Source organism: Buteo buteo, chromosome 20, assembly GCF_964188355.1.
Source record: "Buteo buteo chromosome 20, bButBut1.hap1.1, whole genome shotgun sequence".
Lineage (NCBI taxonomy): Eukaryota > Metazoa > Chordata > Aves > Accipitriformes > Accipitridae > Buteo > Buteo buteo.
This window is the reverse complement of record NC_134190.1, coordinates 6,544,093-6,561,311: the sequence shown is the minus strand read 5'-3', so window position 1 is coordinate 6,561,311 and position 17,219 is coordinate 6,544,093. Positions and strand designations below refer to the sequence as shown.

The 17,219-nt window shown below is 42.0% G+C and overlaps 1 protein-coding gene across 4 annotated transcripts in view; it reads right to left on the bottom strand.

Moving 5' to 3' along the window:
- Positions 1–17,219, bottom strand: part of MBOAT1 (membrane bound glycerophospholipid O-acyltransferase 1) — a 58,689-nt gene that overhangs the window by 23,155 nt on the left and 18,315 nt on the right. For 3 of the 4 annotated variants that reach the window (XR_012653737.1, XM_075052238.1, XM_075052239.1), the window contains 3 exons: positions 11,306–11,451; positions 10,666–10,743; positions 6,265–6,360 (listed from right to left, as the gene is read on the bottom strand). Coding sequence is in view for 3 of the 4 variants with exons in the window: in XM_075052238.1 (XP_074908339.1) it covers positions 6,265–6,360; positions 10,666–10,743; positions 11,306–11,451 (320 nt within the window). In the remaining variant the exon portion in view is untranslated. The remainder of the gene's footprint in view (positions 1–6,264; positions 6,361–10,665; positions 10,744–11,305; positions 11,452–17,219) is intronic. The other variant, XM_075052240.1, reaches the window with a different exon arrangement.

The following is a 17,219-nucleotide window of genomic DNA, read 5'->3' as shown; positions in this document are numbered from 1 at the left end:
GGACAGTCTGCCTCCCTCAAATCCCAGCTCCAGAGGAGACGAGTGAGCACAGCAGTGATGCTGCTGGCACCGTGGCGGGGAGGGAGACCCACAAAGGGCATCTGAGATACCTTCGGTTCTCTCTCCTGCCATCATTGTACTGCATATCGACGTACCTCTTCTATACCCTACTCGGCAAGGTGGAAGCCTGCTATATAGTGGCAACGGGATGACCCCCTCTAAATCTTTCACAAGATCAGTATCAGATATCATTAAATGCTTCGTGCAAAGGGTAAGCAAGGTTTCAGGTGAACAGGGAGCATCTTCCACCCATCTACCATTCCCCCACTGACTTGATCTCACTGGGGGATGAAGCCTTCGCTGTAGGAAAGGGCAGAGCACAGCAAAACTACAGCAGTACTGGAGCTATCCCTTGTTTTGGCATCCCTTTGGGGTGCAGATGTCCCCCACCTTCTGCACACCCACACCCATCTCCACTCCTCCCTGGGGACTCACCCAATCTCACCTCATCACACACACACACAGAGCAAGTCTAAGACTGTTTTTGTTTCTTCAGAATGAAAAATAGTCCTTTCCCTCATATTTGCAGAGCAATGCATGAGGATGCAAGTCTTGAAACAACATTAAAAATTAGACAAGGAAAATACATTTAATTTAGGGGGAAAAATAGTATCATCATTTCCTAAAAATACATGTGAGTTTTGATTATTAAAACTTGGCAATACCAGAGTATTGAATTGTCATTTCTATTCAGCCTTTCAGACAAGCTCTAATTTTAAACAGCAAAAACATTAAGTTGATAAAATACAGCATCACATCACACAGTCGGCTGTTTCCAACATGATAATGTTTTAAACCTTAGACTCTACTGGAAAAAGTCAGTAGTGTTACAAACAAGAAGGGGAGTTAACAAAACTGTAAAACTTTTAATAACCTTTCTCCCAAATTTTGAGACACGCAGAGGTTATCGGAGTGGGCCAAATTATTAGGTTGAATTTAAAAAGAAAATCTACCTACTATACTTGCATTTACAGATGAAGCATGAAGACCTACCCGTAGGGAGGAAGCATTTGAAATAAAACACATATAAGAAGACTAAATGAATTGAACACGATCATATTTGAACAGCTTCCAGTCACTTCGCAGCCACATGCAGAATGGTGATTCCACATCCTCTCCTCTTCACCTGTCCTACCAAGCACTGCAGTTAAAAACTAGCACAGAAACACAGAATTTGATTTAACTGTGGTGTGACTTCCCCCCCTGCAATGTTTTATATATTGGCCAAGAGTTTAATCTCAGGTTGTAGCTGCATTGTACCTCCTACACACAAACCATAGTGGCCAACTTTTAATTTAAAAAAAAAAAAAAAAAAAAAAAGTCAAGAAGTTGTCCCAGGAAGTCAGTATAAAATCGGAAATTTTAACAAATAAAAAAAAAAAAACCCAAACTGTCTTTACCTTATGTTAGATGCCTTGAAAAATAACACAAGACAAAGATGCAACACTTTACAGAGAATGCTCAATAGATGGACTTACCCTTCTAATTAAACTTTCAAAATGAAAACTTACCAGTTAATGTCATTTTTAAACATGCCTTGCCCCGACATAAAAAATTTGCCCAGAAGCAGAAGCCAGTGGAACTAAAGATGTCCACAACAATTGTAGCCTGCTGTGGGGATCCTCCCCATATCACAGGCTGACTTCTGCACTGAACAAGCGTCGGTGCTTACAAGAGAAAAGACATTTTCCAAGCAGAGTCTGCCTGACCTTAGGTAATCCCATGGAGGAGTCTGGCACACGCTCACTAGAAATAGTTTCCACTGACCTGATTTCACTAAGAGAGGAGGTGGAGTCAAAAGGCTCATTGCAGACAAGACTCCAAAGCGGCAAACATTTATTTCAGGTTTATCTCTTTAGCCCTGAAGCCACGATGAGAAGTTCACACAGTCACACTCTGCTACGACCTTAACCATGCTGCCGAGGGCATCGCCAAGCCAGGGCCACCACCGGCAGCGGGCTCTCACTTCTGCTTTCGACAGCAAAATGAAGAAGTGCTGAAGCACACAGAGGAAAAAATACTTCACTGAACACACTCATGCCTCCACAGCAACTTCCAATTTGCTTCATGTGGTTTTTTTGGTGAAAGCTCCCCAAAAGCGTTTCTTACGCTTTCATGGTAGAAGCATTTCACTTAAGAGAGTATTGACTTCTGGAGAAGTGTCTGGGGATGTACTGGATGCGTGGAGCTCTCTAGTAGCGACTGCCTGCTTGAATTTTGGCTCATTTCCACACTGCAGCTCTTGCAGGACTTGTGTAAGCAACGGTAAGCGATCTCAGTGCAATTTCAAGCGGACAAACGCCCAGCGGAGCAGCCAAGCAGCCAGCGGGCACAGAAAACTGCCTGCCCTCCCTCACCCTGCACCTGCGCTGCTGTACTGCCTCTGGGGACGCGCTGCCGACCAAAGTTACCCAGAGCTGCTGGAACGCACGCTGCCGACAACGTCTTGCGCTTCATGATAAAATAAAAATAACCGACTGAACTCGCAGGACCAGTTAGTGTTTCTGCATTGGGTTTTCACATGGTAACGGAATACATCCATGCTTGTTTCCATCAGCAAATGTATTTCCTCTGTAAAGACCGGCTGTTGTACCTTTGTTCCTTTCTTTTGTGGTTGATGCTAAGCCACTGAGAGGGGGAAAACCAGCAAAAAAGCACTAGCCTCCTAATAAAAATTCACTGCCTGAAGTGACACTTGTTACTAAAGTCTCTGCTTATACAGCTTTTTGAGAGGCCTCTTTCAATGACCATCCCTTCCTAAGTGGTTTGCTGAGAATCCAGCTGCTATTCGCATTTGGGATAGAGCAAACAGAGAAAGATGTCCATTCCTTCTGGAGTGCGATGTCCACCAAAACACTCATGTACGAGGTAGAGATTTGACATCTGTAGGGAGGGAAGCTGCTCGAGTCTCCCTGATAATTCAGCTCTGGTCTCTTTAAGACCAACAGAAGACTGAAAGCAATGCCAGCGTGTGTAGTGATTTTCACAAACTGAGTTTCTTTTCTGCAAGGAATGGCACCAAGAAACTCACATATGCACAATCATTCCCTGACATTCACCCAATGAGCTGCAGTAGTAGGAAATTTTGCTCAGGCACTGCAAGAATTCAGGGAGGACATCAAAAACATCTATGGTCTTAATCAAGCAAAGGATTAAAGCAGACACAACTTCATAGAGATGAGGAGCAACTCTGAATTCTGTCCAGATGATCATATGCATATGGCATTTGTTCATCTAGCTTGCTTGATTAAAACCATATCTATTACTAGTTTCCAAAAATCCCAATCAAGATCCCCTGATTTATTTTAAACTAATTTCTCCCTAAAGCCATAATATTACTATACTTGGTCTGAGCCTGTGATACAAAGGAAAAAAAAAAACAACCCCAAACTGTATGTTAGTATTACCATTTTTATAAAGTTGTATAGAAACCAGGCAACTTACCAGCATAATCCTCTTAGCATAAAGAAGAAGAAATGAGAAAGAAAAAGAGAAAGAAAGAGTTAGGATTTAGTTTTCCTAGGTACAATGTATAAATGCCATGGCAAACCAAGCAAAATAAAATATGCATGTTTCTCTCAAAGACTGACTTGAATTAAGGGGGGAGCACAGCATTCAGTTATTTTTCAATTAGTGTTCAAAAATGAATAGTTTTCTTTGAGAAAGTAGTCAAAAGAAAACTCTTAAACTATGTCACCACATTTTTGTGAAATAATATAAATGAAAGGACTTTGATAAAATATATATAAATTTTTTAAAACGTAATTAAAGTGTAGCACACTGGAACTGGTTTTCATTAAAACATGGCACTTTTTTTTAAAAAAAAAAGGAGTTTTCATCCAAGTACTATGCAATACATGAAAAACTCTTAAATCAAGAAATTGCTGCAAGCAGCTTAAGTAGTTCTGACTGTGGGAGCCAGTGATCAAACCTACCTTTGGCACGATTTAGAAGAATTAACTATTCACCAGTAAGGAACAAGTTTCCTTACTACTTAACCTTGAAGTGATGAGTCACAGTTTGATTTTCCAGATTACTTAAGATATGACTCAAAAGTTACCTTGTCTGCTCCATCTCTACCTGCATTTTATAAGCTGCGTTCTCAAAATGGGGGGACTCCAAACGAACAGCACAACCATTACTAAAGAACCAAAAAAAAAAATATTTGCAAGCACACATCAAAAGGGTTATGCACGCAAACTGTTAAGTGCACAAAGCAGGTCAAGAAAGCGAACGAGGTATGTCAGCTTTCAGCACCAACACTGGGAAACGCTCATTTAACACCTGGCTGGTCACTTTGGGGAGCTGACATTGGAAAGCTGATGGCACTAGAACTGCCATGCAATAGATGTGGAACCATCAAACGTGGGAGAACAAGCAAGAGGAGGGTCAGTTGCTGCTCATGCGTGGTAAAACTGTGGTAGGGGGTGTATTTTGTCTTTCTGGGTCATCACATCTGTTTAGGTATGTGCATAAAGCCTCAGTGGGCACATATTATTTACAGCTGAGGAAAACAGGTTTTAAGACAGATTTATGAAGCTGACCTGGGTTTCAGCACTTTGGATTGCAAGTTTTTATTAATACCACTACAACATTTTTATTTATTCTTAGTTTTTAAAATATGCCATGAAGATGTAGTTCATATCCAAACTACATTTTCCATTTGTTTACTACTTCACAGTTTTATGTTTGACTGAAGTTTAGGAATTCATTTATATCTTGAAACATCAGGACAAAAATCAAACAACAAAGTTCAAGTATTATTCTTGCAGTACCATTATCATCCTCAAGCTTGTCATTAGGTAAGAGTACCTACCTCCTTTTTCACCAAGAGAGAAGAAAATGCTACATAGTCTATAATTTAACCAACTACCATTCCTCTTCTTCCACCCCCAGTCTCAGCTGGATCTTTATTACATGTCTTCAGAGAGAGACAGCTAACACACCTCACAGTGCATTTCTGAATGCACTATTCAGAAAAACATGCTCTCTCGCATTTCTCCGTCTCATACACACACAGAGCTATAGCATTCCAATCCCATTTATAGGCTTCTTGGTACGTCATGCTCTTTCAGGACATGCTATTTTTTGTGTATTAAAAGAACCGCAGAAAAAATTATAGAACTAAATTTCTCTAAATATAAGAGTTCCCTTTTCTACCCCCTCCTCTAATAAAAAAAAACCTCAAAAGTCTCAGAGGAACTTCCCCTCCCACCCCCTGAAATTTAATTAAATGCTTAAACCCACCACCTTACACAGAGACACATGCACACAGACAGCAAAAACCTTCGGTTTCCTACTCTATGCCTGTAAGATGACAGAGGCTTGGAAGAGGCATCTACAACTCACTGTGCCGGTTTACAGAAATCTTTCATAGTATGTTACTAATGACTCCGTATTCAGACATTCAGTTAAACAAGTGGAATATAGATTAGCACATTGTTTCTAAATCATGCAAAAGCATGCCTTCCTCTCATAAACAAAATATATAGGGTTAGCTGTTCGTATTTTTGCAAAGCATCCTCTACTGCTTCAGTGAAATCAGAGACTACAGTATATATGAAAAACAGTGTTCCACAGAAATGCATGGCATATAAAAAGTTGTGCTATTTAAACAGCAGCCACAATCTGCTGAGAGAACCCGTAAGACCGGCGCCGACAGCGAAAGCTGATCTCGTGTCTCTCTGTGCCAGTTACCCACCCACCCACGTCCCAGCTCCCCCAGGCACTCAGTCCCTGCCCAAGTCCTCCCCTCCCACCCGCTGGGGTGCCTGGGGTGGGAAACACCTTCCCATTCGGAGCATCAAGGTAAATAAGAAAGTGGGAAAGGACGACCCAGAGCCGATGGCTGTGCCTAGTAAGGTGGGAGGAGAGCAGCCCACCTCACCTCTGGGCACAGACCACCAGGGACCAGAGCACCAGCCACGCCACTTGCCAGGGCTGCTCGAGGTGGAAGTCTAGCTAACCAAGCTCTACCATCCTAACTAGATAGTGCCTAGCAAGAAGACAGCAGAAACAATGAGTCAATGCAAAAATCATATAGTGTTTATTCCTTCCTAAAAAAAAAAAAAAAAAAAGTCTTAGAAAAAGCTTAAGGGAAACAAAATTGCAGGTGCTCCCCAGATAACATAAAAATTATTCTTAAAACGTACTAAATTTAACTAATACTAATTGACACAGGACCCAGCTTGCAGACTCACTCACCCGGAAAAATCTGTAGTGAGAATACCATAATGAAATATGTATATTCGGCTTATGTGGCACAACGTGAGGTATCCCATAGCTACGACAAAGGAGTACCTAAAAACATAACATACAGAACACAGTTACCAACACAAGTACCAACAAGAACTAGAATCACTCAAATTGGGTTTGGGCTTGCTTAGGAGTGGAGTTTGATTTTCGCAAATTAGGTTGTTAACAAGTCTGAAGATATGTTACAAGATCTGGCAGAAATTTTCAAAGAGGACTGATGGTTTTGTGTACCCAGCTGAAACATTACGGAGGTGTCTCCTCACGAGGGGGGTGGGAAAAAAGAAGAAATAGGATCACTTCAAGTTGGGCATTTCAATTTCAGTGTTCCCACCCTCACATATTAATTTGAAATTGCTGTCTGACTCAAGTATTTGAAACCAGATGATACTGTAAATGCATCACTGAAGTTATCCATTGCCTTTTTTTATCTGTAAATGTTCTTTATTTACATGTACAACTCTTCCTCAGATCTACCAGAAACTAAAACATTTCAAGTTTAAGATACTTCCTCTCTTCTGACTTTGTGTAAAGGCAGATACTGACATGTAGCCTAATCTTTTCAGCTCTAAATGCTGAAAGATGCCCCTTTCCAGAAGAAGCATTCCTTAAGCAGAGCTTGACAACTTCACTCAGTTTTTCAAGATCATCACAAAATTATGTTAGGCAGGACGATAGCATGACTCTATCTGAAGAGTTGAATGGTCTGAGGGCTGGAGGCATTGCAGTATCTAGGTGGGGCAGATGCAGCCTTTCCTACAACTAACTTCTCCCTGTATTTACCTGAGCAAGAAAGGGGAGGTAAGAAGCAGATGGATATTTGGAAATAAGACTGACAAATGAAGCAAACTAGACAGTGCAACAGAGAGCTGGGACACCAGAATGGAAGGCTTGCATCACATGGACAGGCCAGGACCAAGTCTACTGCTGTCCCCCACACCAGGAGAAAATAGTCACGTGGAGGAGAAGACGCAAAACTCTACAGAGGAACAAGACTATGGCTTTAAAAGAAATGGGTTTTTCCTCCATGGGGACTAACAAACTGCAGTGTGAGTGACAGTGATGGATGGCAAGGCAACCTCCAGGTCATATGGCCCACAGCAAACAGCTGGATGAAAGGCAGACTGAGGGACATGACAGCTTCTTCAGGAGATTCAGAGCAGAATTAATCTTATTTTATCTGGGTCAGGCATCCAGTCCAGCCTCAGAGAGGCCCTTGGGCTCCCTCTCATCAACAGAAAATGGAAAGCATCCCTCCAAAGGCAAGTCACCCAGCTCAGACATGTAATGGTGATAGATCATAGAATGGTTTGGGTTGGAAGGGACTTTAAAGATCACCTAGTTCCAACCCCCCTGCCATGGGCAGGGACACCTTCCACTAGAGCAGGTTGTTCAAAGCCTCATCCAACCTGCCCTTGAACACTGCCAGGGATGGGGCATCCACAGCCTCTCCGGGCAACCTGCTCCAGCACCTCACCACCCTCAGAGTAAAGAATTTACTTACATCTAACCTAAATCTACCCTCTTTCAGTTTAAAACCATTGCCCCTTGTCCTATCACTACATGCCCTTCTAAAAAGTCCCTCTCCGGCTTTCTTGTAAGCCCCCTTTAGGTACTGGAAGGCCGCTATAAGGTCTCCCTGGAGACTTCTCTTCTCCAGGCTGAACAACCCCAACTCTCAGCCTGTCTTCATAGGAGAGGTGCTCCAGTCCCTGACCATCTCTGTGGCCCTCCTCTGGACCTGCTCCAACAGGTCCATGTCCTTCTGATGTTGGGGGCCCCAGAGCTGAAGGCAATACCCCAGGTGGGGTCTCACCAGAGGGGAGCAGAGGGACAGAATCCCTCCCTCGACCTGCTGGTTATGCCTTTTTTGATGCAGCCCAGGATACGGTTGGTGTTCTGGGCTGTGAGCGCACATTGCCGGGTCATGTTGAGCTTCTCATCAACCAACACCACCAAGTCCTTCTCCTCAGGGCTGCTCTCAATCCACTCACTCATTGCCCAACCTGTATGCGTGTTTGGGATTGCCCCCACCCAGGTGCAGGACCTCGCACTTGGCCTTGTTGAACAGGTGGGATGAAGCATCTAAAATAGGCCTCAACGCTTAAATAATTGTAAAGCACCTAGATTGAAAGGGGGGCAAGCAGGGGCAGATATACTGAATTGCTGCTGCAGCTGGGAGCATTTCTGATGCTGGATTAATTTGTCCATTTATAGGCCTTGAAGGCTGGAAGCCTCATCAGAGAGCAAACTAGCAGAAAATAACCAGGGGAAGGAGCATGCAGGTTAAAATATGTAGTTTCTTTACTCCATTTGTTCACTTCCACTTGTGTTTTGGGTGGAAAAAAAGCCAAGTTTTGCACCCCCGCTATGAAGGATCCAGTGCTCTTACAGGCCCTCTGAATGTACAGGTCCAGCCCTTAAACTGGCATTTTTCAAGCTTATTCTCAAGCAGCTTGAATACACCGTTATTTTGCCAAAATTAATAATATGGATGTACTTTGAGTCACACTGCTATGGGTAGTGGAATATAGTAGAAAAGTCCTAACCCAATCCTCCCAGCCTTCCTAAGGTTTTTCAGCACGTTGGAGTGCTATTTCGCATTGATTCAAATCAACGCATGGCTATCTCGCAGCAGTGGGCGACATTATATTAACCGGCTTAATTTGTGCTGCAGTGTACAGCTATTTTTTTCCATTGTGGCTAATTGGCTGAACAGTAAGAGTGAGGGGGTTTCCAGTTGAAACTGTGCCCATTTCCCTACCACCACCACCTCCACTTCTCTAGGAAGACGTAAGTGTATTGGATGATTCCCTCTGTAGACTTGGTTCCTCTGATCCACAATGAATAACTCCTGCATTTCCCCCAAGTGATGGGCAGGGACAATGACCAGGAGACAAGTAATACACATTCTTAGCACCTTTTCCTTCTGGTCTCTGGATGGCATTTCTTTCATTAACATTGTCCAATTACTTTTTTTTTTTTTTAATTATTCATTACCTCTGGACTTCTGGGCTTTGCACTCAGTGAGGGGGTGGAAAAAAAGCTCCTTGATTAATATCTGTCTTGCTGGTGCAAAATGCTAGTGACTGCTATAGACAAGCCTGTAACGGTTCACATTTCTAAACAATCCTAGACAAATCATAAGTAATGGTTGCCATTTGGATATTAGAGAGGGGTCGCCTCAGGAAGAGATAAAGAAGAAGCAGAGATGATTATCTGAGCATTAGACCCTCAGACAGCCCTGGCCCTGAAGACAAACGAATAAAGGGTTTCTGTTGCCCAGCCCAGCCTGATGGGGATGTGAGCATTCAGCAGCAGCGATGGAAACAGCCGCACAGAGACAGAAATCACCTGTAACACGCCTAAATCAAACCACAGTATTAACCATATGCTGTTAGAGAAGCCAGCACAAAAGTAAAGTGGGAAGAATGGCCAGCTCATCCTTCTAGCCTGCTATAAAGTAGCAGTTTTACAAATAAGAATTCCTAATTATGATCGATAAGAAAAAAAATAAGTCCACCTACACAATTTTAAAAACTTCCATGTGCTGACCTCTAACAGAGAGTATGGTACCCACATGAGCAGGCTCAGTGACCAAGCAGAGAAGTTCTTCCATATGAACTTTCTCTTACTCAGTGAAAGAAGCAGATGTAACTACCACGTAGTTTCCATTTTCATATGAAAGTGCTTTTTGCCTTTTGGCCAGGAAGGTGCTCATTTGATAAAGCACCTTTAGGAGTCTTAGATATCTTCCTTCCTCTGAGACATTTGTATAGGGAAAAGAAAGATCCCATGGTCAAAAATTTCTCATGATGATGCTGCAAGCTTCTGCTTCAAAGTAGTGACATTTCTGGTACTTTCTACTTTTTTAAGCTCAAAGCCTAGTACCAAATGGAAGACTTAATTTTGTAGATCACTAAGTTAAGCTGCCACAGCGACCTTATTTGAACTACCTAACTCAAGAATAAGTGGAAAATACCTAAAGGCCAAACAGCAAGGGGGAAAACACATTAAAAAGGATTGTCAAAGGCCATCCTCAAGAACACCAGACCAAGGAGAATATGACTTCATTATGCTTAGGAAACCAGAGGTTTGGGCAAAAGTTTTTAAGCCCGCAAAAGCTGCCTTTCGAGGCCAGCAATTTCATAGGGAAATGCAATATATCTATGCAAAAACCACAAATTGAGATTACAGCTGCTTCTGTAACTGAATGAACAAAGCTCCTTCAAGTAACTGGGAAAGAAAGGCAGGAAAGAAGTGAAGGTGGTCCTAAAAAACCCTCATGCTTCTCCATGAAAGGGGAGAAGTTGTCAGAGGGGCAGCTCCAGTCTTGCAACCACATAAGCTCACCTGTGGATGTTGGGAATACTCGCCATATTCATAATGCCATAGTTCATCATCACCAGGACAAAAAGATGAATGGAATACCTTGAAGACAACAAAGTGAGTATTTAGATAATTTCTACGTGACCTGGAGGGGCTGGCAGTTCAGAGTGAGGGAATAATTTTCCATGCAAATGAAATAAATGTGATGTCATATCAGGGTATCAGTAAACATGGTTTATCACAATGACATCCTTATAGCCTGATCATCCAACATAGATTAATACTTATTGACAAGATAGTGTCAATGTGTTTGTTTCATTCAGAGAAAGAGCAGCCTAGCTCAAAGTGCACATTCAAACTACACACATCTTTTCCAAAAGAGGTATCTTCACAGCAGACTGGTGTGGCTTTAACTTCCAGAACAAACATCACAGATTAAATATTTCACTTATAAATACTTTCATGGCTCATTTTACTTTGAGGGTTTGGCATGGTTATGCTGGTTAGGTTTTTTTGGTTTTGGGGTTTTTTTGTTGTTTTTTTTTTTTTTTTAGGATAACACAGAATGTGCCTTAAGACGAAAAAGATGTAATTAAGAAAAGCTGATATGAATTTTAAAAATATTTTTACCCAAGCCTTGTCTACATGGTGACTAAATACTCACCACCCAAAGCAGAAGACAGCAAAGTATATTCCAAAGAGGGTGGCAAATGCATGGCGAACAGCAGAGCTGGCATGACTGGGACCCAAGTAAATACGAAACCAAAACGCAGCCAAAAGTGCAAACAGTTGACAGGCTACAAAATTGATCTGTAAAAGACAAACAAAACAAAAAGTGTTTGTGATTCTTGGGGGGGAGTGAGGGGGAAGAAGTTTCTCCATTCTCAGAACAACAAAGAGTGGAGCCAGGAAAAGGGAGGAAAAAAGTGAGAGCAATGAATCTTTTGTTTTCTTAGCATTCTCACTTGTGAGCCCAAGCGGTAACTTTCCTTGGCCAACAACAGAAGGGATTAAACAAGCATGTAGCCACCCAAAAACTCAGACAAGCAGGCTCCAGCTCCCCAAGGTACAGCGGGCTCTGGGCAGCTGGCTTGCCAGCCCACCCCACGTGCAGGGGACGTCACCCCCGTCTCCGTCCTCCTGGTGGGAGGCAGAGGCCAGGAAGCAGACTGGGACTCTGAAGCTTCGTCCCGGTGCCTGACTTCCTCCACAAACCTCAAAACATGGGCAAGATCAACAATCCTGATGTGACGCTGTTTCACAAGCAATAACTGGACAGCCCTCTTAGCCGAAATGCTCCACTCTGCAGCATCCTCCAAGGAGACCTTTCAACTTATTGCTTTTTTGCAGCTCCAGAGCACAAAGAAAACAACTGTGCTCTACCATCACGCAGACAGCTAAAGGAAAATGCTTCTCAATTGTTCTTTGGCTACTGCGTGTCTCTATAGAGCATGGGAAGCGGTCTGGCTCCGTTGTAAGGAGGTAGCAATGGCAGCGGGAGCACAAGACAGGTATATGCAGAGGGCAAGCAGTCCATGACTAGTGGCTACTCCTATCAGACACAGGGACAAGCAAAAGCTTCAGTGTCCTCAGAGCAAAACCGACACCAAGCTGCCTTCTTCAAGTCACCTTCTCTTTGACAGCCTCAGCAAAAATCCCAGAAGCCAGAGGAACAAGAGAGCTCAGGAGCTGTCTCTAACAGGCCAATACAACATTAGGATGCAACATCCATAAGACCAACCTGGACCCTAGACAGCTGGAGTTAAATTCATTTATTCAGCTGCAGTCTTTTTTTTTTTTTTTTCTTTTTTTTAAAAATTCACCCTGAGCTCTCCAGCAGCAAGTCATCCTAGACTGAGCAAAACTAAATAGGCTGCAACGTCGAAGCAATCACTTGGATTAGAGGATTATCCAAAGCTATCGGTTCAGGACAGGATGATACATCTCACTCGGAAATGCTCTGACATGCTGGCTGTCCAGAGGTGGTTGGATTCATCCAGGCGTCTTGCCAAAAACATTTACAATGTGTTTAACAAGACACTACAGCCCCAAACTGCTTTTATTCTGATGGACCATATCCAACATGGTGCTGTTCAAGCAAATGCTTTTATTAAAGGTTTGTTGGCTACGTTGCTGTAGTTCCTTTATTTCCGTGACGCAGGCAGCCATGCGATAGAATAATACAATAATTTAAATACTTAGATATGCTGAATTTTAGTTCTTTGGAGCAGAGACAATATATATTTATTTCTTGTTCATGTGAGCACCCAGCATTTATAATGGACGGTATCATAGAACTATACCCAAAAGCAAGTAATTAGCAATGTCTTATTATGACAATACTTTACACTGTATTTAAATAAGACTATTCTTATTTTCTGTGCAAGATTTAAAAAGAGAACAGAATTGCACTGGTCTCACAAAACCCAGTTGCTGTAGTACAAATCCCAAACTCTCATCTGGTCTATTACCATACAGTTAACACTCAAACCACCAACTCCTCCCTCCCCTCCTTCCACAGCCGGAGGTACTGCAGAAACGGCTGGAGAGGACATCCCCCACAGGGCTGCTCTGACTGTATCTTTTCTAAGCAAGTCCCCAAGACTGATGGATGCCAATTCATCAATGACAATTCGGTGAACCTTAATGCCACCTCAGCCTGCTCCCACTTAGGGTCATACTAGTACATCCTGTGAAGCTCAACTTGGTGGCATGCAGAGCCCCTCTGATTCAGTATAAAGAAGGGAAGTGTAGAGACTCCAAGAAACCTGTTGTGGCTGATTGTTTAAAAGTCAATACCCCCTTCTGTGCAGCATCACTCACGGAAGCTTTACACCAGTAAAAGCCATCAAGATAAGCAAGCATTTGCTTTTTACTCTCATCCAGTTCTTGTATGTTCAGTTTGAGGTGTTAAAGATCCTGGGACTTCAGAGGTTCACATACACAGCAAAATGGAAGTGCAAGATCCCATGGTGGACACACCTCTAATAGCATTTACATAGCTAAGGCAGGTAACCACAAAAGCAGCAGAAAGCAAGCAAGCAGAGACTTCATTACGAGCTAACATATGGTGTATGACAGCCCAGTAACCTTGCATAGATATGGTGTTGCTTGCCTACACTATCAATTCCTCTGAGCATGTTACCTGTGCTACTTGGATTAAAGTTAGCACTGGTACACCAACCGTGCCACTACCACATCTTCATTTTGTTGTGCAAATTAACCAAGACAATTTCTTCTCTGTGCTGTTTTTGTAGGAGTAGGGGTAAATCCTTGTACCAGTATAAAAGCAAAACTACATGCTAGCTTTACATTTCAATCAGCTTTCAATTTGTAAGGGTTGTTTCTGCAGACCAGCCAAGCATCACAGATCCAGTGTATTCAGCAAGCAATAATCTCAGAATACTAGTTTTCATTTACCCTTTCTGTACTGAATTAAGCTAGGAAGTACCTTAGAGAGGAATGGTTACAACACACCATTAAAGGTTACAGATAGGATTCAAAAATCTAAAGATTAACCTTCCTTTTCAGGATCTGTAAATGACAGTGATGGTGTCAGAGGCACAAACACACATCAGGATTCCTGAGTCTCATTTGAGCATTAGGTTGCCTACTACAATAGCATAAAGGAAGTGAGAAAGCTGCACCTAATGCATTGCTTGGGAGATTGACTCCCAGATACAAAAAAATACCATCTGAAATGCAGAAAGAGAAGACTTTTGCTCACTGGCTGAGAACATTCATACCTTTGCCCTCCCTTCTGAACTACAACCACCATAGCTCTTCAGCAGTTTTCCAGGTTCCTTTCCCCCATGGCCATGTTTTTCTCACAGATAGTACTGCCTTTAAACACAACACGCTGCATTCATTTTTCTTTGTCTACCATTAAGGCTTTCAGTTTGGGGTTTTTTTCTGTGTGTATATTTACATAAACACATACACATTACAAACAACATTATCAGTTTTAAAGGATTCATCAGCAGAGGGGTTGGGAGAGGGATACCAATGAACAAGAAAGCCAGGTAAATACAACAATTACTGATAAAAACTTTCTGACATCCATAAGGTGGTTGGTACCTGCTGGACAAAACCATTGGGGAATAGTATTGGAGAATACTTCTTGTATCTCTCTACCTATAAGTCTGCACTTAGAATCTGAATGCACCAAGATGACCTCTGATTTCTGTGGGGTTCAGTCCGTAGATCAAACTGAGCTGTGCAGAGCTCACTGCACCGTCTAGCACATAGTCTACTGCAAGACTGACTTTTAGAGGTGCTAAGCAATTGCAGAATACTTCTGCAGATGAATCCTTTCTGAGTTTACTTGAGCCAAAACTGCAAGCATGAATAAACCAGGACAAATCTTTTCTTAACTATAACCTGCTACAACAAGAGGAGGGAGGCTGTCTGTTTCTTGGGTTTGGGGAATGTAAGAGAAATGTCAAGGCACCAGTAAAACTCCTTTCCAAGTGCTGGGAAAACTTGTTCTGCCTGGCAGGCTGAACTTCATATTTAAAACTGGGCACTAACTTTGGTACTAGACCACATCTGGTCTGTTCTCCACAAAGTAACAGATGGATATGATAGCTTTTCATATGACTACCACCTCTACTTAGTTATTTATATGTAACATTTTAAACATATGCAGCATTCACGTGCATACACATGAAGACTGTCAGTTCATCTGACAGTGGCTTTACTGCATTCCATTTAACATGAATTTAATTCTTCATTCTACATATTTAAGGTACCTAAGTAAACAGATCCCTAAGATTTTAAGAAATGTTGCACTGCATCGCAAGTGAAGTAACAGTCACACTTTCCTCCCTTTCCCTTCCCAAAGAGGAAAGGGTTCATATTATTCCTTTTTGGCTCTTTCTACTGTTGCTAAAAACACTTTGTAAACAGTAAATTGAGGGCTTCTGAATGTTGATGAATGGTGTCCATGCAAAAATAACAAGGAAATAGAAAAGAAATTATACAAGAATTAACCCTTCTCATTCTGACCCACCATTATAAGTCATTTAACCCATGTTTTTAGCTATTCTTGCCATCAACTTTTTTTTCACATCTGGTTTCAACTTTGCTAGCAGAAAAGAAACACCTTTGCTTTTTACAGTCAATTTCTTCCACATTCTAGAGAGTAATTTGTAATAAAATTAGGAATCACAGCACATGATATGTTGCCAAAACAAGATACTATCCTCCTTTCATTTTCTGTAATTAAACATTGGAAGACAGAAAGGCAGTCTCATCACAGTATCCTGCACCAACATCTGGAAGACTTGTATCTGAGTCACAGCCAGCTGAAGACAGCCTTGCAATGCAGAAACAAGATATCTGCACTTTTGGAGAGAGCAAAAATCTGGAACAGCTCCAGCCCAACTGGGTTGAGAGTTATTGTAGTCTGGTTAAGGAATTCTTTAATATCTAATAGTCTCGACTTTAAAAGGCCAGATGGATCCAGAGCATGTAAACACCTGGTACAAAGAACAAGAAAAAACAATAAACTGTAGTTCCTCCCTTCATCCATTCAAATTCTGTAGTAACAGTAACTCAAAGTGATGTTTAGACTGAAAATCTGAGTTTTATAGAAAGCTAGCAATCAGGTCAAACCAACCCACCAAGCACCTATGATATTGACACAAGAATCACCAAACATAATGGTTTCAAGATCCCTCTGTACTATTATGCTAAATCAAAGCCCTCAAAGGGCATAAAAGGTTAGTTCCATCTGCCTCAAGCCTTTGCACCTTCTCCCATTTTTAATAGGGTGAGACCAACTTGGCAAATATTGGACTGGTCCCGTAGGAAGGGGAAAAACTAACCGCTAGGCATCTGCAGTCACCTTTTCAGTCATCTCCATCAACAGGCAGGGCATATTACATGGGAAAGTCATCTCTTCAACTTCCTAGCCATTCTCAGAGGAAAACCATAAAACTTTTTGCTCTATCTTTTATTGGGTCCCTTTAACCATCTGCAGGCAGGCACTTTTAAAGGCAACAGCCAGCTGGCAAGTCACAAAATAAAAGTTCCAAATATCTGGCATTAAACATGCACCAATAACACTGAGTGGGAACAATCATCACCTTTTGTTTTGGGGACAAACTGGGTCCATGGTGGAGGTTAAAACAAAACAAAACAACAACAACAAAAAAACCAAACAAAGAAGTAGCAATTTGTCAAATTTCCTCTAACAGGAAAGTCACGGAGTCATAGCACATTTCCAAAAGGAGACAGGTAAATGTGTTGTTTGGTGCACCGGCAAACGACTGAAAAAAACCCACAAAAATCTTACAGACAGAAAATGGAAAGTTCTTTTCCTAGCTAGAAGTTCTTGAGATGGGAAACAGAAAACACAAGAGGAGGCAAAACCTGGCTTTATACCCTTCCACCAAATCATCACAAATAGCCTTGGTCACTGCTTACCATTAGTTCAGGGGAGGCTACTAATCACCCACTTCAGGAAGTTTCAATTCCCCTCATCCCACAAGCCTTGCATCTGCAAATCTCCCTATTTAAAGAAGTGGTAATAGACATTTGAGGGTTACTAGATCACACTCTAGGAAGAGATAATA